Source organism: Desmodus rotundus, chromosome 10 (genome assembly GCF_022682495.2).
Source record: "Desmodus rotundus isolate HL8 chromosome 10, HLdesRot8A.1, whole genome shotgun sequence".
Lineage (NCBI taxonomy): Eukaryota > Metazoa > Chordata > Mammalia > Chiroptera > Phyllostomidae > Desmodus > Desmodus rotundus.
In genome coordinates, this window is record NC_071396.1 from 61,373,949 (window position 1) to 61,396,349 (window position 22,401).

The 22,401-nt window shown below is 35.4% G+C and overlaps 1 protein-coding gene across 3 annotated transcripts in view; it reads left to right on the top strand.

Annotated features, from left to right (window-relative positions):
- The window catches only part of FAM210A (family with sequence similarity 210 member A), a 41,114-nt gene extending 21,368 nt beyond the window's left edge, over positions 1 to 19,746 (top strand). For all 3 annotated transcript variants that reach the window (XM_045187726.3, XM_045187727.3, XM_024580596.4), the window contains 3 exons: positions 7,675 to 8,185; positions 14,838 to 14,949; positions 18,400 to 19,746. In XM_045187726.3, coding sequence (XP_045043661.1) covers positions 7,710 to 8,185; positions 14,838 to 14,949; positions 18,400 to 18,633 — 822 coding nt within the window. In that variant the 5' untranslated portion in view covers positions 7,675 to 7,709 and the 3' untranslated portion in view covers positions 18,634 to 19,746. The remainder of the gene's footprint in view (positions 1 to 7,674; positions 8,186 to 14,837; positions 14,950 to 18,399) is intronic.
- Positions 19,747 to 22,401: the final 2,655 nt, after the last annotated feature.

Consider the following 22,401-nt stretch of genomic DNA (forward strand, 5'->3'; position numbering starts at 1 on the left):
TGTACCATTAAATATCAGATTAGCTAGAAGTTTGTTGTAGATGTTCTTCATCAGGTTGAAGAAAGTACTCTGTGCTCATAGTTTGCTAAGAGTTTTTAAAATCATGTATGGAGTTGAGTTTTGTCATAGAGTTTTGCTGCATCAATTCAGATGATCAGATGATTGTCTTTTAGCTTTTTATGTTAGATTTCAAATATGAACAACTCTTCCATGTCTGGATTAAATCCCACTTGGTTGGAATATATAATTCGTTTTAAACATTGTTGGGCTGAATTTGCTAATATTTTGTTGAGAAGTTTTACATCTATGTTGATGAGAGATACTGGTTTGTAGTTTCCCTATCTGGTTTAATTTATCTGGTTAATTTTATCTGGTTTTGATATTATGGTAATGCTGGCCTCATAGGATGAATTAGGAAATCTTCCTCATGCTTCCATTTTCTGGAAGACATTGTGGAGAATTGGTAATATTTATCCTTTTGGTAGAATTCTCTAGTGAAACATCTGGGCCTGGTGCTTTCTTTTTATTGAAAGATTATTAATTATTGATTCAATTTCTTTAATAGATAGAGGGCTATTCAGGTCATCTATTTGTCCTTGTATGAGTTTTGGTAGATTATGTTTTTTTTAACAATTTGGTGTATTTCATCTAAGTTACCATATTAGTGAGCATAGAGTTGTTCATGGTATACGTTTATTACTTTATTAAATGTTTATGGGATCCATTGTCATGATTCCTGTTTCATTACTGATATTAGTAATATGTGTTTTCTCTCTTGTTTAGCCTGGCTAGAGATTTAATCAGTTTTATTTGTATGTTTCAAAGAACCAAATTTTAGTTTTGTTATATTGTTTTCCATTTAATTTCATTGGCTTTTGCTTTGATTTTATTACTATTTTTTTCTGCTTGCTTTAGGTTTAGATTACTCTTCCTTTTCTAGTTTTCAAAGGTGGAAGCAATTTAAAGCATTTTTCTTTTCTAATATGTGCATTCAAAATAAGACTACCATCTTACAACATACACCAGAATAATCTCAAAATTGATGAAAGATTTAAATATAAGTCATGATACATTAAAATCCTAGAGGAAAACATAGGCAGTAAAATTTCAGATATCCCTTGAAGCAATATTTTTGCCCATATATTCTCGTAGGGCAAAGAAGACAAAGGAAAAAAATAAATAAATGGGACTAAATCAAATTAAAAAGCTTCTGCATGGCTGAAGAAACTGTCATCAAAATTAAAAGGAAACCAACTGCTTGGGAGAACATATTTGCTAATTATACATCAGACAAGGGTTTAATCTCCAAAATATATAAAGAGCTTATATGACTCAACACCAGGAAGAAAAACAACCCAGTTTAAAAATGGGCAAAGGACCTGTATAAGACACTTCTTCAAAGAGGACATACAGATGGCCCATAGACATATGAAAAAGTGCTCAACATCACTAGCCATAATAGATGCAAATTAAATCCACAATGAGGTATCACCTCACACCTAACAAAATGGCTATCAATAAACCAACAAACAACAAGTTCTGAGAAGGATGTGGAAAAAAAGGAACCCCTAGTACATTGTTGCTGGGAATGCAGACTGGTACAGCCACAAATGGAAAACTGTATGGAATCACCTCAAAAAACTAAAAATGGAACTGCTTTTTAACCCAGCAATTCCACTGCTGGGAATATACCTGATGAATCCAGAAACACCAATTCAAAAGAAATTATATACCCCCACATTCATAGCAGCGCTATTAACAATAGCCAAGATATGGAAACAGCCTGAGTGCCCATCAGTAGATGAGTGGATAAAAAACTGGTATATTTAGACAATGGAATATTACATATCAGAAAGGAAGAAGGAATTCTTGCCTTTTGTCACAGCATGGATGGAACTGGAGAGTATATGCTAAGTGAAATAAGCCAGTCCCTGAGACAAATAATATATGATCTCACTTAAAAGAGGAATCTAATGAACAAAATAAGCTGATGAGCAAAATAGAACCAGAGCCATTGAATCATGGAGCAGATTGACAGCTGTAAGAGGGGAGGGTGGAGGTGGGGACTAACTGAAAGACAGTGAAGGGATTAGTCAAAGAACATATATGAAGGACCCATGGACATGGACAACAGTGCAGGGCTTGACTACGGAAGTGTGGGGCAGGCTGAGTGGAAATGGGAAAAGGGAGAAAAATTGGGACAACTATAGTAGCGTAAGCAATAAAATTTTTTTATAAGGATTTTATTTATTTATTTTTAGAGAGAGGGAAAGGGTGGGAGAAAGGAAGAGAAACATCAATGTAGGGTTACCTCTCATGTGGCCCCCAGTGGGGACCTGGCCTGCAACCCAAGCATGTACCCTGACTAGGAATCAAACCAGTGACCCTTTGGTTTGCAGCCCATGCTCAATCCACTGAGCTCCACCAGCTAGGGCTAGATCATTCACTTTTGAAGTTATTAGCACATTTTTGGATTAATATCTGCTATGTTTGTAAATGCTTCAGTTGTCTTTTGTTCTTTGTCCCTCCTGTTTCAGTCACCCCTAGCTTTAATTGAGAATTTTAAAAATATATTTTATTGATTATGCTATTACAGTTGTCCCATTTTTCTCTCCCTTTTATTCCCCTCCACCCTGCACCCTCCCTTCCCACCAGCATTCCTCATCCCTTACTTCATGTCCATGGGTCATACATATAAGCTCTTTGGCTTCTCCGTTTCCTATACTATTCTTAACCTCTTCCTGTCAATTCTATACCTACCATTTATGCTACTTCTTCCCTGTACCTTTTCCCCCAATCCTCCCCTCCCCTTCCCCACTGATAACCCTCCATGTGATCTCCATTTCTGTGATTCTGTTCTAGTTACTTGCTTTGTTTTTGTTTTTTAGGTTCAATTGTTGAGGAGTTGTGAGTTTGTTGTCATTTTACTGTTCATAGTTTTTGATCTTATTATTATTCTTAGATAAGTCCCTTTAATATTTCATAGAATAAGGACTTGGTAATGATGTACTCCTTTAACTTGACCTTATTTGGGAAGCACTTTATCTGAGTCTAAATGATAGCTTTGCTGGATAGAGTAATCTTGGATGTAGGTCCTTGCCTTTCATGACTTGGAATACTTCTTTCCAGCCCCTTCTTGTCTATAAAGTTTCTTTGAGAAATCAGCTGATAGTCATATGGGAACTCCTTTGTAGGTAACTCTTAATCCTCTCCTCTTGCTGCTTTTAAGATTCTCTCCTTATATTTAATCTTAGGAAACTTAATTATGATGTGTTCTGGTGTGTTCCTCCTTCAGTCCAGTTTCTTTGGGACTCTGTGGGCTTCCTGAACTTCTGGAAGTCTATTTCCTTGGCCAGATTGGGGAAGTTTTCCTTTATTATTTTTTCAAATAAGTCTTCCATTTCTCGCTCTTCTTCTCTTTCTGGCAGCCTTATGATTTGGATGTTGGAACATTTAAAGTTGTCCCAGAGTTTCCTAAGCCTCTCCTCATTTTTTTGAATTCTTGTTTCTTCATTCTGTTCTGTTTGGATGTTTATTTCTTCCTTCTTTTCCAGATCACTGATTTGAGTCCTGGTTTCCTTCCCTTCACTGTTGGTTCCCTGTATATTTTGCTTTATTTCACTTTGTATAGCCTTCATTTCTTCCTTCATTTTGCAACCAAACTCTATCATCTCTGTGAGTATCTTGATTACCAGTGTTTTGAATTCTGCATCTGACAGGTTCTTTTTCTGGAGTTTTGATCTGTTCTTTCATTTGAGCCATACTTCTTTGTCTTGGTGCACCTGTTATGTTGTAAGGGGCAGAGCCTTAGGTATTCACAGAATTTTATGTGGTCCTATTTTATCTCTTTCAGTATACTGATTATACTTCTAAAGTAAATATTTTGGTAGTTTCCTAGAGTTCATATACACATTTTCATTTAAATCCAATTTCAAATACCACTATTCTACTACATGTGTAGTTGCAAATACCTTATCTTAGTTTTCTCAATTCCTCTTTCCTATTACTTGTGACAACCCTGTCTTACATTTTATTCACATGCTATTAATCACCTAATTCATTGTTGCTATTACTACTTTAAACAGTTATTTTGTAGATAAATTAAGAATAAAAAGATTTTTATTTTGCCTTTATTGATTTCTTCTTCCTTGAGCAGCGTGGGTTTGCTAAGGATCTGAGTTTCTTTATTATTTCTTTTTTGAAGGGCTAGTCTGTGGGCAATGAATTCCCTCTATTTTTTGTTTGTCTGATAAAGTTTTTATCTGTCTTCCAGTTTTGATGGAGAATTTTGCTGGATATAGAATTCTAGTTTGATGGTTTTTCTTTAAACTTTAAATAATCACTTTTTTTTTTTTTGCCAAGTTTCTGATAACAAGTTGTTTCCAAGTTTTGCTCTTGTTCCCCTAATAGGTAAGGTGTTTTTTCTCCCTTTAGCTTCTTTCAAGATTTTCTTTGTCATCGTTTTTTGGTTTTTGCAGCTTAAATGTGATATGCCTAGATGTGGATTTTAGATATTTATCCTGCTTGGTGTTCTCTGAGCTTCCTGGACCTATGGTTCAGTATTTGTAAGTAATACTGGAAAATTCTCAAACTTCATATTACTTCAAATATTTCTTCTGCTTCTTCACCTTCTGGCATTCCTATTACATGTATGTTATACATTTTGAAATTGTCCTGTAGTGATTGGATATTTTGTTTTATTTTGCGGGGATAGGGCTGTCTTTTTGTCCTCTTTCCATTTCAGTTTGGGACATTTCTGTTGATCTCCCTTCAGGCTCACTGATTCTTTCTTTGGCTGTTTCAAGTCTGAGTCTGCCATGAGTCCATTGAAGACATTCTTCATTTCTGTTACAATGTTTTTGCTTTGTAGCTAGCATTTCTTTCTAATTCTTACAATTTCCATTCTGCTTACATTGCATGTTGTTTACTTTTCCATTCCAGCTTTTAAATACAGGGTGGGGAAAAAGGTTTACAATTGTTCATTCGGAAACTAATACTATAATTAATAAATAATATAAGAATAAACTGTTTTACATACAACTGTAAACTACTTTTGCTCCACTCTATATTAACTATAGTTATTTTAAATTCCCTTTAAAAATAGTGTTAATTGTATATTTAGTGCCCAAACCTTCCCAAGCTGAAGATGCTACATTTATTTCAGAAGACATTTATTAGAGATAAAATCAGTCTTTTAAAAACAAATTGTTGACATTCACCGAACTGAGTTTTATTGAGAGCCCACTAGATGCCAGGTTTTACATAGTCCCTGTAACTGCCAGGAATTACAACAGACTCCTTGCCCTCCAGAAACATAGCATGTACAGGGTGGGGGAGAATAAAAGAAAACCCCCAAATCCCAATATCTAATAAATTTTCACTGGTGTTTTTTATCTAGCTTGTGGGATTCAGAAGGAATAGTGCCTGTGCTGTGACTTGCAAGAAAATGGCAGCTAGGTGAAGTAGGACCATCATATACAGACAATTTGTCCACTTTGTGATTTTTTGTTTTTAGTCAGGTCTTCTGTGGCTGTGCCTCATGGGCTGGAGGCGGTGGAGGCAAGCCAGAGAGAGGGCTCGATTTCTCTCACTCCTGCTTTAACCTGAGCAACTTTTATTTATGTTTTGTTGACTTCCAAATAAGGTTTTGTTTGACAAATGGGGTATTTGAATTCACACAACAGAGAACCAGATCTTTCTATTGAAATTTGTTGTTCCACCTTTCTAACTTTTTAGTAAGCATTTTAAAATTTCTGTATAAGAATTGAGTATAAATTAGTTCATTCCTTGTACACTGAGTTGTATTTTGAGGGCTGCTTGAATGTGTGAGGAACAGAAACATCCTTATATAATCTTGAGCAGCATGGGTTTGGTAAGGATACAGATGAAAGAAAGAAATCTCATGAACTAACTCATTTGGCCTAATGGAACTGGATTTCAGGATATAGCTGCCTCAGAATTCCAACAGCATTCTAATATTTGTGTTTTCTCACTGACATTTGTTCTAATCCATTCTGCCCTCTTCTCCATTCCTTTAATTCAGCTTTTTGGGGGTTTGTTTTTTTTGGGGGAGGGGTTGGTTACTATTGCTTCCTTACTCCTTCACTATTGATCATTGTGTCTTTACCCTACTTCTCTCTGTGACTCAAGACTGCTACATGAGAGGCTGCTTTTATTTTATCCCACAACAACCCTATGAAGGAGATACTAATATTAACCCCATTTTACAAATTGGAAACCAAGGCACAGGAGGAGGCTAATTAAATGGTCCAAAGATTACATAGTTTATATTTTTTTCTGAGACCATGTGACCTCTCAGATTCCAAGATCTCTGTTAAAATTAAGTCAGACTTTAGATATTATTCGTGACATCCTTGTCATATAGGGAAGGTTTTATACAGTGTGGGGCAAAAGTAGGTGTACAGTTGTTCATATGGAAAATAACTAATAAATAACAATACAAGAATAAACTGTGTTTTTTGTACTTACAACTGTACACCTACTTTTGCTCTATTCTGTACTTAGAATTAGGTACCATTAATCATGTTCCAACTACTTACAGTGTTAAAGGCTTTAATGACATAATTCTAAAATGTGCATGGATAGCCACAGCAGCAGTGGAATCCTCACTTCACTTGGGTCCAGTGATGCATTTCATCATCTATTTCTATAACTTGAATGTATAAGCAATTTAGAGCACTGCCTCCCATCTAGAGGTATGAAAACTTCATGCTGCTGGGGTAGGAAAATAACAGGTAACTTCTATGTAAGAAATAAACCAATTCTCATGATTTTTAAATTTATTCCCGAAATTAGTGTTTCATTGGAAGAATTTAAGATTAAGTTGCTCATCACTCTCTAGGATTTCGAGTTGTATCAGAAAAACTGTAGGGGCCTGTTAGTTCACAACTTTAGGTCTACTCATCCACCTGTTCAGTTGTTGCTGGTTTGATCTGCGTAGTATTAGGGGGAATGACACCTCCATCATTGCCCAACAACCAAAAAACTTTTATCTTTTGATTGTAAAGACTAGTGAAATCTGGAAGTGGAAGTGGAATTGCTGGGTCAAAAGACAGTTCCATTTTTAGTGTTTTGAGGAGATTCTATACTGTTGTCCACAGTGGCTGTACCAGTCTGCATTCCCACAAACAGTGCTCTAGGGTTCCCTTTTCTTCACAACCGCGCCAGCATTTGTTGTTTGTTGATTTGTTTATGATGGCCATTCTGACTGCTGTGAAGTGTTATCTCATTGTGGTTTTAATTTGCATCTCTCTGATGGCTAGTGATGCTGAGCATCCTTTCATAAGTCTATGGGCCCTCTATTAGGTCCTCCTTGGAGAAGTGTCTGTTCAAGTCCTATGCCTTTTTTCCATTATACTACACTGCTTCCTTGTAGTGTAACAGAGCCCTACAAATATGCATTTTGTAGTAATAAAATGTCCTCAAAACATTACCCTCCATGATGTCTTTTAGGCAGTTTATCATATTTAAATGATGTGTTTTTATGATATTTTAAAACTGTGTCATGTTACAACTATATACCTTAACATTAATTTTGTGGATTTGGTAGCATTGTCTATCTTTTTACTTCCTAATACTTAATGATTTATTTTTAAGTAGATTAGTTTAAAGTGGAAATCTATATAATATAATTTCTTAATCTATTCTCTGTAGAAGCTGAAATCCATCCTCTGTCACCATTCTTCAAAATGCAATGGAATGTACCAAGGACTGTATTCCAACGGGCACATAGGACATGCATGGAAGCACATAAAACTGGTCTTTTTGGACACTGTCAATATATAAAGGGACCATTACTTTTGTATAGAGCTGAATCCAGAGTAGTTTTGGTACAGGGTCCTCAAAAACAATGGCTGCACTTATCTGCTGCCCAGTGCACTGCAAAGGGAAGGAAGCCACTCGATGCTCATTTACCCCAACTGGGGTTTACTCACCTTAAACAGTGGGAGCAAGATATTTTCTCCAAGAGGGTTGTGTCATCTAATGCTACATCTCCAGGAACTCCTTCAGAAAAAAAAGAAGAACCTGATCCTTTACAAGACAAATCTATTAGTCTTTATCAACGATTTAAGAAAACATTTAGACAATATGGAAAAGTTTTGATTCCAGTGCATCTAATAACTTCTGGTGTTTGGTTTGGAACATTTTATTATGCAGCCATAAAGTAAGTTTTTGTTTGGTTGAGCACTTTTCCTGTTATATCAGAATGTTAATCTTCTTAATTGTACTAGTGGAAGACCTACATAGTTTTTTTAATGCTTTAATGTCTTTAATTGATAGAGAATGACTACTTTTCATAACTTTTTCACATTTTAATAATAGCTAACATTTGCTTTCTGTGTGCATCAAGCATTGCTAAATTTTTAACTGTATTTCATTTAATCCTCACAGCAATCGTGTGAAGCAGGTAGTGCAATTATTCCCATTTTATTAATGAAAAAACAGATTAAGTCAAAATAACTTAACTTTTTCCAGAATAATTCAGAATCTGATGTCAAAGCTCATGCTCTCAGTCACTGTACACATCTCCTATCAACATTTAGGAAAGCATAGAAAGAAAATCATATTTCAGAAATTTGGTAGCATCATGAGCTCTTTAATATTCTTAAAATGTTCATAAATGTAAGAAGGTATCTTTTGCTTTTTTATGTGTATGATTTTAGTGGAAAATTAGTAAGATAATTTTGCCAAAGCCTGCCTAATATCTGTTACAGACACAAAATAGAACAAATTGCACACTTAATTATGTCTGATAAGTGTCAATGTTAATATCTTTTATTCTGATCAGAATTTAGTTTGTTGTACACTTAAAATTTTAAGAGGGTAGATCTCATGTTAGCTATTCTTACCACCATAAAATATTTTTTTTAAGTTACCATCTTTTTCAGACTATAAGAAGCACTCCCCCCCCAAATTTGGAAGGAAAATGGGGGTGCATCTTATCTGAATATAGTTTACCTGGCTCTCGGGGGGTGGGGGGCAGTTATTTATGTTATTAAATATTTTACCACATTTTTTGCTTCAGAATTTTTTTTCCTATTTTCCTCCTCTAAAACCTAGGTGTGTCTTAATGTCTGAAAAATATGGTAATTTTGTGGAGACAACGGTACTTGAACAACAATAAAAATAAAAAGAAACTTAAAAAGTGAATTTTGTAGGCCTAGCCTTCTGATATTATAAAACATAAAATTTCTTTTCTAGTTAAATTCCATTCCTTTCTTTGAGGTAAGTTATATTATTCACACTATTTTTTTAAGAGGAATATACATAGAGTCAGCTTCCCAATGATTTTCAGTTTGTTTCTGCCTCTAGCAGAACCCAGCAGGGACCAACCTGTGCATGTTCCTTTGAACCCGCTCTGTGTGGGCTTTTCTCGTACTGGTCTGGATGTGACCAAACTCATTGTCATGAGGGCAATGAGACAGCACATTGTAGATCCCTTTGACATTTTAATAAACTCTCCTAATGGGATTAGAATTATTTTATGTTTTCCAGAACTCCACTGATTTTCAGTGCTTGATTATATTTACTAGCTTGATATTAAAATATTAGTAAATATTTTAATGAATATGTGATAGTTTTGTATTTGAAGCTCACACCTTGGAAAAAATGTTTATTATTTAAATTAAGAGATGATGGGCTCTGGCCAGTGGCTCAGTTGGCTGGAAGCATCATTCGTACACCGAAAGGTTGTGGGTTCCATTCCCTGTCAGGACACATACGTAGGTTGCAAGTTCGATCCCCAGTCAGGGCATATACCTAGGTAGTGGGTTCGATCCCTGGTCATGACTCGTACAGGAGGCAACTGATTGATGCTGCTCTATTACATCGAAGTTTCTCTCTCAAATCAATAAAACATATCCTTGGGTGAGGATTTTTTTAAAAAAGAGATGAAGAAAAAGGACAGTAGAATTTAAATGAACTTATTCTTGGGAAAAACAGGATTAGAGATGTTTCTTTACAAAAGTTCTAAAAGGATTATTTTTAACCTATGTAATCAATGCTGTTCTGTTTCTCTTCGTATCTTTTGTTATTTAATTTTATCTCTATTATGTATTACTTTCTTTAAGAATTGATATTTTTCTTCACAGAAGGTCCTAGTATGTACACTTTATTGAATTGTCTCTTTAATGACATTTCCTGGACATGTATAATTTTTATAGAAGTCTTCAAAACTTCCCTTTGTTTATTAGAAGACAAAATTATATACCATTTTGCATAAAAGTTATTGGAGGCATTCATTTTTATATTTAATTAATGGCTTTTTACATACTAAATTTTCTCTTTTGAGCCATTGAGGATTTTTGTGGCTTAGTATTGTGGAAAATGACATGGGTAATACTTGCTTCTTCTGCTTTCCTTAGGCTGCCCTTAATAAGCATTCAGTCTCCTGGCCTTAAGAGGGAGTAATCTAAGTTTTTAATTAATTGAATATGAGAGTCTCATTTGGACTATTAAAAAGAGTACTTTTGTTCCTTTTCCTTTTCCTTCTTTAGTTAAAGATTTCCATAACTAAACTAATTAGACCCCAAATAACCTACTGATACTAATGTTTCTTAAGATTTTTTGCAGTGCTATTTGGCACCTGAGGCAGTTGGAACATTTTTCCATCCCCTGTGGAATGCATCTTTCTTAGTTTTAGCCTTCCCCCTCTTTTCTGCAGAATGTTTTTGTGTAAGCATGGTGATAAGACTGTCCCCTTTAAAATCACATCCCTTCCCCATCATAACTTGTCTTTTGCTATTTGTCAGCATGAGAATTACTTTAGTTGCCAGACTCATCACTGTTGCCCAACTAGGACTACTGGTTCAGTTTTGTTATAGCTGAAAATTAGGCTATAGATGAAAATATTCATCTCATAGCTTAAAATTTGTATTTTATAGGATATGTTGCTTCCCAGAACAGTCCTTAGTGTTTCTTTTGAATCTTTACTACTTCAGAAATTGAAAGTTGATTTGTTGCAAGTGAAGATCTTATTGCGAGTAATACTTAAAAATAAGGATTTAGGATATGATTGAATAGCAGTGTATCTTTCATTGTGAGATGCTTTTGTTGTGAAATTGGAGTTGATTGTATTAAATACAAGTTTTTCAAAATATGACAAGTGGCTGGCTTTATTTTATTTAGTTTTAGCTAGAAAAAGTTCTGTGTTACTTGCTATTAAAAGAAAGAAGAAAAAATAGTTCGTAACTTGAAGGATGGGCATTGGAAGTCACACTGCATTACTGACCAATGTTTGCTTTAGTCACTCTGACAACTAGCATACTGCCTTGCTATTCAACGTAAAGCAAACTGCCATTATTTATTTAGTTAAGTCAGTGATAAAGATCTCATACTTTCAAAACATTTTATTTCAGGGAGATCTAAATTGTGCATGCTAATAGATTTTATTTAAGCTTTGTTGTCACTTCTATCTGGTAAAAGCTTGCAGATATATTTTGTCTTCTAAGCAGAAGTCTTCTGTTTGGTCAATTGTTAGCTCTGTGATGATGGTTTTGTCTCTTTGTTTAGACACCTAATGTTTTGGGCCTCAAGTTCTTAAAGAAATAGATCCACTCCAAGGCAAAGTCCAGACTGATTTTCACTGCTCTTTATCCAGACTATGAATGTGCTTTGGCTCTTGTGTGTTTCTGTATCAGTAGAAACATCTATAAAGCTGGCAGTTTGTGAGGCAGAGATTTTTGTCAGGCTGTGGGAAGATAAAAGTGAAAAGTGACAAAAAGTGCATATTGTTTGAATCAAACTCTCATTAATACTTTATATGTAGCAATTCCAAAGAAAATGAAAATTATTTTTTAAAAAGTCAAGTTATCAAATCAGTATTTTAGAAATAAGCAGAATGAGGTGCTTTTTTCTTTATTTTAGAGAGGATACTTATACAAGGTGTCCAAGGTAATTGTTGTTTCCGTTTTTTTTTTTTAAATCACCCAGTTTTGTCTTAGATTTGGCCAAATATTTGTCTTTTTCCCACCTTCATGACATGCTGTTAAGTATGCAGATTTTATGTACTGGGCTTAGTCTGCTTAGTCTGAACAAGGAAATGATTAATGAAATAATTTTATAATTGCATTGGTACTGGAAGATAATTAGCATGTTGTGGTACATAATGACTATTAGATACATAGAATAGTCTTTATGGTACTAAGTCTTGCTTTAATAGGATTCTCACTAAGAAAGTGGTTTTCAAAGGAAATGATAATAGGTATAGGAGAAACCAGATTGGATTTGTAATTGATGTTTTCCTCAAAGTCTTTAAAGGATTACTTCAGTTATCTGGTTTCCTCTTACAGATAATAGGTAGTTTTCATTGATGATATTCAACCATATCTTTTGAGTAATCCCTGGTTTTTTAGTATTATAGTGAAATCATAGGTAGGGACAACTTTTACCCAGTTAGTCAAATTATTTTTTAATATTAAAAATAAATTAGGAGTTTGCAACTACCATAATAATCATGCATCCAGGCAGTTTTCTTTCTGAATTACAAAGAGAAAGATTTTGTATGTGTACAGTGGAACAATCTGTGGACCCTACCTTAACCAAGTATCAAACTTATATCAATGATGGAACAAACTGATATTATATGGCCCTTGTTGGTGCACCAAAATGAACTGTACAGAATCCACTGTACAGTTTTCCTGATGAAAAACATTTAAGGAGAATCTAGTCATGATGAAATAATCAGATAAATCCAAATTGAGAGATAGTCTACCATGTAACTGGCCTGAAAGCTTTAAAAAATCTCAGTGTCAAGAAAGACATGGTTCATTCCTCCTCAACAAAACTTTAAGGGAGCATTTCTAGAGAAAAGGAGACTAGAGAGACATAACAGGATAGCATTAAGGGATATAAACTAGGTCAATTCAGGAAATTTTAATATTAAATAATATGGGGCTGGCACAAATAAAATGCCCCCCCTTTTTAAAAATTATTTTATTGTTATTCAATTACAGTTGTCTGCATTTTCTCCCTACCTCTCTACCCTACCCCAGCCAAACCTACCTCCCTCAACTGCTTCCACCCTCCCCCTTGGTTTTGTCCATGTGTCCTTTATAGTAGTTCCTGAAAACCTTTCTCCCCACTATCCCTTCCCCCTTACCCTCTGGCTGTTGTTAGATTGTTCTTAACTTCAATGTCTCTGGTTATATTTTGTTTGCTTTTTTTCTTCTATTGTTTATGTTCCAGTTAAAGGTGAGATCATATGGTATTTGTCCCTCACCGCCTGGCTTGTTTCACTTAGCATAATGCTCTCCAGCTCCATTCATGATTTTGCAAAGGGTATAAGCTCCTTCATTCTTTCTGCTGCATAGAATTCCATTGTGTAATTGGTACCATAGTTTTTTGATCCACTCATTTGCTGATGGACACTTAGGTTGCTGTCAGTACTTGGCTATTGTAAATTGTGCTGCTATGAACATTGGGGTGCATAGGTTTTTTTGGATTGGTATTTCAGGGCTCTTAGTGTATAATCCCAGCAGTGGAATTGCCAGATCAAAAGGCAGTTACATTTTTGTTTTCTGAGGAAATTCCATACTGTTTTCCACAGTGGCCTCACCAGTCTGCATTCCCACCAACAGTGTACTAGGGTTCCCTTTTCTCCTCATCGTGTCCAACACTTGTTTGTTGATTTGTTTATGTTGGCCACTCTGGTGTGAGATAGTACCTCATTGTGGTTTTAATTTGCATCTCTCTGATGGCTAGTGATGCTGAGCATCTTTTCATATGTCTCTGGGCCCTCTGTATGTCTTCCTTGGAGAGTGTCTGTTCAAGTCCTTTGCCCATTAAAATGCCCATTTTTTTATTAACAAAAACTTTTTATTACAAAATTGTAAGCATGTAATTCTGTAACCTAACAATATCACACTCTAACACAATATATGACATTTTAGGTGAAATATTCAAATTAAAACTATAAATTATTGCCCGCATATTATACTCTACCAACCACACTCAAGCAGGCATTGTTTCTGCTGGACCTTGTATTTTATTAACTACATACTATTGCATACGTTAAATTTTTTGAGTGTGATAATTATATCATGTTTATGCAGGAGAATCAGAACAAGAGCCTTGTTCTGATTTAGAAGTGAAGGGTCACAATATCTGTAAAAATACATGGTGAATGAGGGCGTGCATGCATGCACCTGCCAACGTAATAAAATGTTGATAATCAGGAAAACCACAAATAAATGAGGGTGTAACATCTCCGATTCGAGGCTTTCTCTGCCTTTTCTCCCTCCCTCCAAAAATGTGTTTCAGTTTATGGTAATTGTTCTTCACCTGCCTATTTAGTCTGATAATAGCATAGAAGCATCCTTTTAGAATAGTTGAAGTTTTCATCAAACCCATTTATTCTTTCCATCGTAATACAATAAGCAATGTTACATCACTTGCTTTTACAATGATAGTATAGTTTGATGTACAGTATTAGAGGTAGAAATATTAGGTCTTGAAGTTTGAGTTGGAGCATTCTAAGGAAGGTGGTGTGTAGTTGAGGAAACTAAGATCAGGTAAGTGATTCTGATCCTTTTAAGTTACTGAAGGGTATAAATTTTGCTGTGATAAATGCTTCAGCTTTTCTAAATGGGCTAATGAGGGATGTCTACATGCAGAAGCAGAAGTTGCACACAGTAAGCTAAATAACATGACACTGGTATTCGTGTACATACTGTTCTTTTAGAGTGAAATTGAAGTGCTTAATTATGTAGAATTGACTTTTAAACTGAATTTCATTTTGGTATTTTCAGATAAATGTTTGAAAATATTTATTCCTTATAAATTTGTGTGGTATAAATTACTTTTTTCTTTTTCCTTAGAGGAATGAATGTCGTTCCTTTTCTAGAACTTATTGGATTACCTGATAGCGTGGTAAACATTCTGAAAAATTCCCAGAGTGGAAATGCACTAACAGCATATGCCTTGTTTAAGGTAGGTACTATTATAAATGGATTATTCCTCACACTTAACCGATGACCTGCTCAGTTCCCCAGAAAACTCAATGTTAACACTCAGCAGTCTACTTTTGTTATGTAGAAGATTGCATTTCATCTCTGATATGTCTAATGATAAACATTTAAAACTTTAAGTGTAAATGAAATGATGGTTTAGAAAAAGTTCCTTGAAAATAGGTAGATCATTCATAACCTGCTCTGATCAGATGTGAAACTTCTGAATTTCTAGGGTAGACATCATCTTTTTGACATTTTTCCTATCAATAGTATATTAATTTTCCTTATTCATAGACTCACATGCCACCTGATTTGTAAGTGAAATTTAGCATTTATCTTAATGTTTATAATTGTTCATCGTCTTAATAAGTAATGTAGTAAAGTTGAATTCAAGTTTTTTTTATGTGATAAACCTTTGACTTAGTTGTTAGATGTTATACATGTTTTATTTTAGCAGTTATTAGACTTTGTAACTTATCTGGATTTAGATAATGACATCTTTATAAATAGTTGTATACTTATGGGTCTTTATTTCAGAAGAGGAGACTCATTGTAAATTGTGGAATTTAGCCATATTAGTCTCATTTTTCTCAATTGAAATTAACTATGGGGCTCTTTGTAGCTTCATCCTAAGAAAGAAAACAAGTAGAAGGCATTTTGAAACTAGATATTACTTTATTTTTATTGTATAAAAATACTTAGAATTATTTTATAATAGTACTCAGACAAAAGTTGAGTTGTTCTGTTATTCTCAACAGAGTCCTCTAAAATCTTGGAAGATTACTTCCTTTATTATAATTTTGCCTAGCCGGCCAAACTTAGTTGCTGGATTTCTCAACATTAAAACTTATTAAATTCATAAATTATCAAGTTTATAGTTATAGTGCGTATAATTTAACCTTAATAAGTCATCCAATTTGACAATGATTTAAACCATTTCCTTAACAATAAATGCATGTTATCCCATGCTCCCATAACATATGTACTCTTACACAGTTCATATCACAGTCTCTTTGTTACTTTTATTTTTTAATGTTTGTTTTCTTTATTTGATTATGAGTGTCCAGGAACTCAGGATCATGTCTTCTTTCTCTTTGTGTTTTTAGCATGCCTGGTATTATGCTTTGTAAGCAAATCAGTGCTGAATTCATGCGTATTGGGTTGGGATTGAAACATGAAACTATGCACGTAGGTAGATATGTTAGCAGTGTTTCTTCTCACTCATCGTTCCTGTGCAAGATGAGAAATGTAGAGGGGGATTCTCCTGGGTATGTACTATAACCCACAGTTTTTCAAGTAGATTTCAACAAACACTGAGGTTTGTTGCTTTGATAAGGCAAAGCCACAAAGAGTTGTGGCAAAGATGAAAAAATAACCTGTGATTATAACTTTGTGGCCTTGGCTAGGACACACTCATAAGCCTCTTGTCCTGTCCTTGAAATGCACCATTGTTTGAGCTTATAAAAATCGTTGAGCCCTTACTGTATGCCAAGTGCCAATTCTAAGTACTAGGAATACTGTAATTAAATAAAACAGTGCAAAATTGCAAAACACCTGACCTCGTGTAGCTTATTCTAATGATGGACAGCAGTTGGAGAGACCAAGAAGGGGAAGTTAAAAAAAAATACACACCCACAGAGTGTGTTTAGATGATGATGTGTGTTAAGAAGAAAGAACAAACCAGTGATTGGGGATATGTTTGTGTTGTTGCTTGATGTTTGTTTTTCAGAAGGAGGGTTGCAAGAAGATGAGAGTTAATCAGGCAGCTGTGTGGGAGAAGAATGTCCCAAGCAGGGGAAACCCAAGTATAAGATCCTGAGGCTTAAGGATACCTGGAGTTTGTGGGGGAAAGGGGAAACCAGTGTAGCTGGAACGAGTGTGCAGAGCCACACACAGAAGAATGCCACATTAGAGCAGCCTGACAGGCAGTTTTGAGCACTCTAGCTTTTACTCTGAGGATCAGATGGAAAATCATTGGGTGGTTTTGAGCATCCAACTTGTTTTAACAAAATCACTTCAGCTGCTGTATTGAAAACAATCTCACAGGGGAAGGGTAGAAGCCCAGAGGCCTCCCGGGAGGTTACTGCAGTGGTCTGAGTGAAAGCTGAGAGTGGCTAGGATCAAGATGGTAGCGGGAAGGTAGTAAGAGGTAGGTAGATGTATTTTGAAAGTATCTTAACAGTTTTTAGGCCTGAGCGACTGAAGAATACAGTCATCATTTCCTGAGGTGCGGATAAGAGGAGTAGATTTGGGGTAGAATCATTGAACAAAAAGAGGTCAGTTTTGAACAGATGTCATTTTGAGATCCTATTAGACATACAAGTAGAAATGTATATACTAGAACTTAGGGGGAAAGGTTAAGTCTGGGATTTTCAACATATAGATGGCACTGCAGGTGTTAAACTGGACAAGATCACCAAGGGAGTGAGGTGGGTGGAGAAAAGAAAGGGTCCAGGCACTGAGTACTATCCCACCATGTTCAGAGGTAGGCGGCATGAAGAGAAATCTACAAGGATGCCTGGAAAGGGGCAGCCTCTGAGATGGAAAGAAAGCAGGGAAGTAGAGGCCTGGAAGTTAAGTAGAGGACGTGCACAAAAAGTTGTCTCAGGTGGTGTCATGGTTCACAATACTCTGCTTGGTGATGAGCAGTTTTTGTGGTGGGGGCATGAAAGCTTGGTTAGACTAAGTTCAAGAGAAAACGAAGGGGGGAGATTGGGGATAGAGAGCACATGCAGCACTTTCAAAGAGTATCCAGTACATCTACACTAGGACTCTGAATTTTAATTTACAAAATTTAAAAAATACAAAAGCCTCAGATTGTGATGCAGACTCTGCTTTTATGATTCTCTTTGACCAGTTTGTCTTCTACGGTATTTAGTTTGGCTCTTACATGTCTGATCAGAGTTAAACCTGTGCATGTCTACAGCATGTGTACCATTTTACCACTTGGCCTCATGGAAGTTCTGGCTGGGCTTCCAGACCTTGGGCAGATTATAATGAGGAAGTGAAACTAAACTAAATTCAGTAAAGGAGAAATATTTGGCCCATACTTGCCTCGTACTATCTAAAGTAGTTTGGTTCTAGTTTAGTTCTAGGTGGTGTCTGTAGGTCTGCAGGGTTTTAAGCAATAGAGACCTGCATACTTTTGTTGTTGGCAGTGGTACTGAGCCCTTTTAGATCTGCCAAGGAATTCCCCCTCCCCCCAGGTTCACTAGCACACTGTCATAGACTTTAGTGTTGCCACTGTGAACATTCTGCAGTCCTGGGTCAGTGTCTGAATAAGATATTTATAAAGTGAGTTTACAGAAGAAGCACCCCTTGTTAAGAGGGAGAACCATAATTTCATTAGCCTTGCAAAACAAAGATTGCTTTTGCTTATGATGATAGTCATAATTAGGTATTTATCTGCTTGTTTGCTTTTTTCTTTCAGATTGCAACGCCTGCCCGATATACCGTGACTTTAGGGGGAACCTCCTTCACTGTGAAGTATTTGCGTAGTCACGGCTACATGTCAACACCGCCTCCTGTTAAGGAGTATCTACAGGACAGGATGGAAGAGACAAAGGAACTTCTCACAGAGAAAATGGAAGAAACAAAGGATAGACTCACTGAAAAATTACAAGAAACCAAAGAAAAAGTTTCTTTTAAAAAAAAAGTGGAATAGGGTGCCTTATGTAACAGGTTATAAACAATTCCTGCACTTTAACCCTTTAGAAACATGGGACAAGGATACAGCCTTCTGATTATATTTTTGCCTAGTAGTTAGTTGCCTAACTATGTCAGCCAGTTCTCTGTGGGTTATTAAGAACTAAGATAACCTTTTTAATGTTAAATGTCACTAGAAGAATCATTGTTTTTTGAAAAGAAAAAATGAACCCAGTATAAGAATTTTACATCAGTAACAACATTAAGCAGTGATAATGTCATATTATAAGTCAGAGCTCTTTTTCAGGGTCTTCAGAATCATACTTGCTTTATGTTTTGTTGCAGCTATAATTGAGGTAGATGAGGCAATTGACTTCTTGAATAACAAATGTAGCCCTATACAGGAAGTTAATACTGGGTCTTCATCTTTGTTATTCACTGAGGTTTTAACTATATTCAGTTCTTAATGTGGAGACAAACTATTATCAACAAAACTGCCTGTGAATTAGAAGATACTTAGTGTTTCTATAAAAATTGTAACAGTTACATACCAGTTAAAGTACAGACTTCATTTGAAGGAAGTTGAATAAAAATTGAGTCACATGTAAATTAGATGCATTGGTTATATGTAAATGAAAAAAATTGACCATTTAAAAATGAAATGATTTTTACCTGAAACTTGTCATAAATCAAATTTTTTTATAGCAAATATATATGGTCATAGTACCTTTCCACCTAGAAAATAAAACTGCCATGAATTGTGTCCTCTCCAACTCCTTTTTCAGAGCAAAAGTGAAGATATTTGTACCTTAAGTTTATTGTGGAAATCACATTATCTTAAGAAGTGATTCAAGCTTGTGGTTCTCAAGCAAATGCAGGTTTAGAAGGATGGAAAATGGCACCAGGTTGTCACGGAGCTTACTCACTCTCCCTCTCATGTGGCAGGTCTTTGTCTCAGCAAGCTAGTGCTCTTTCTCAATGTCTTCATTCCAGAGTTAATGTTGATTGCACTGTGAAAAAAAATTTTAAATTATAGCCGCTTCTTTTTCCCTGATATTTAATCTTTGCTTGAGCATTTTACTTGAATTTTTTATAGAAAATTTTATCATTAAATTATTTGCTTGGAATGAAATTCAGCCATTGTCAGATATGAAAGTTGCCATGGTTGTGTGAGTGTGTTTAAGGATATCTGTGTCTGTTTGCTTTTGTTTTAACTGATTTTTACTTCCATCCTAACCCTTGGAGGAACATTTAGAAGAGGGAGTAGCCTTTTCCTAGGCTGTCTGTTGCGACTGTCAGAGGAACTGCCCAAAACAATCCTGCAGGAATCTGCTCTTTGCAGGATTTTTGTATTTAATGTTTACTCTGGCCAAATTTTGAGAATACTTTACGGGAAAAAAGTACTTGCATAATCTAATCATTATCTTGGAACACTTCTTAAATTACTATGCCATGGTTGGGATCTTTTGTGGGTGGAACAGAGCGGTGAGGGGAGGGGACAGGACCTGCTGCTGTACCACAGGCTAAGCTGATCAGGAGTATGGTTTATTTCCTGATATAGAGTTGAACTTGTAATTTCAAATTGGCAGCACATTTTCAAATATAAATATAATTGACATGTTTTAGCTTGTTTGTCAAATAACATTTTTTCAGATATCAAATGCTAAGATATTAACAGATTTCTTATTCTTATTTTTTTTAACCACTTGAGCTTATGCCTCTGTTTTAAAATCTTGTTATATGGAACTCTACTAAGATACTTTTCCTTCCCTGTGCACATTTACAGGACATATTTTCCAATGAGGATAAATAGTGGGTTTTTAGAAGTCACTAGTAATCCTAAAACTACTAGGATTTTCCTGAGTACCCACCTTTTGTTCAATCCATTTGAGTTTTGTTGCTATCCAGTTTCATAATTGTGTTGCATTTATTCAATAATAGACAGTGAGATGCTGATGATTGCTTTGAAATTCTCTAGTAAAAAAATCCTCTGAAGATGTGAGAAGTTCTTTTGTTGACATTATTTGGCATCAGAAATAGTTGTAACATGTCAAATGCCGTTGCTAGCGTATTGCTAACCTAGTCCTTAAGGCAAGCTACAAATAGGACACCTCTAATATGTTGTATGAAGTTAAATAAATTGTTAAGCTATATAGAGAGTAAATAAATGTAGTTTGCAATATATATAGTAAACTCCATTTCAGTTACAGTCATTAATTGGGCCATATCCAATGGCCAAAGGATACAATATCCATATCCAATGGTCCATATCCAGTGGCCAAAGGATACATCCATAATGTATCCTTTACATTAATTGGGCCATAACTTCTGTGATCTCCAAGGGAGAGAAACCCCCCCCCCCCCCCGCCCCTGTCTGATCAGCATTTCAGTAGGTTGTGTTGACAAGGTAAAGAGGCTATGACTGAGATTTAACTTATATAAAGTGGATAAAAAGTGTTTTCTCAGCAAATTAACAATTGAAATGAAAAAGATCAGGTAAAAGACATTGTTTATTCAAGAATGATAACAAAGCCAACCTATTAAAGTACCAAAAAACGTCTTTTACTGAAACCTTTTGCATACAACAAGTGCTATTTCATATTGCAACAAAGGAGAAAAAGAATGCATATATTGAGATGATCTCCCTCCCAGTAGTGAAAAAAAATAAAATTATGCCTCAAGTATAATCTTTATTTATTTTTACAGAATCTGCTCCCCACCTCACATTTACAAGTAGAAGGTACTGCTATGGTCCTTTATGCTCCAGTGTGAAATGAGCCATTGGCTGTCTTATTTCAGTCATCTTAGAAGATAATTCCAGGAAGTTAAAAATCGTAATAGTTTGCGCAAAAGAGGTGTTTTAAGAAAAGAAGCAACTCGTGTATTAAACCCATGTAGCTTTTTCCTATGTTCTTTGTACTGGGTTCAGATGGTGTCAGGATTTCTTAACCAATTTAGACATTGTAAACAATTGCACTGTAGACTGTGGCGATGGTAATGAAAGGGACAGAAAGTGATTTTATCAAATAAGGCAGAAAATGTGAGTGTATGTTTCATGGCATTTTTGAAATTATACCATTTTTACAAAATGTAAGAGACATTTCTAAATTATGAAGGGATTATTTCTGAAAATACTTGTTTTCATGGTAATATAGATATATTTTTTCTGTTGACTACAGTTCATTTTTTTTAAATGGGGCCTTCATTTACTTCAGATTTTCAAAACTGAGTCTCCATAAGGCCTAAGCTAAAGTAAATTGAATGTTAACCAAAGTTGGTTGAAAGTGTTTCAGGTCAAAAGCTTACTACTTATACTGTTTGACTTTATCTGTGCACTGATTGACAATGCGTCAGATTACATTGGCCTAGATGCTCAAATAGCACAGGAGGATTCACGTAGAAAAGTGTGGGCCTCTGCACTGCCTTTGAATTTAACTACCTGAACCAGAAATCTGTAGAACCAGAGGTAGATACTTTTAATTATCCATTCTGCAAAGATTAACTTTGTTAAGTTTATTTTGGTCCATCTATATGTTACGTAGTAGTACCAAGCTGGTATTAAATAGAATTCCAAAAGATTGTGCAGCAGGTAACTGAAGGTACAATAGAGTCAAGACTTCATTCTTCCCTTAGAGGCTTGAATGGTCTAGAGGACCCACTCCTCAAAATTCATCATCAGTTGTGAATTTTGCCCTGGTTCTCTGATACTTGAAAGATCTTCACTTTGAGCTTGTAACTTATGTTTGAGAAATGCTAACTCATGCCAATTGGATGTGTTTTCCCTCTG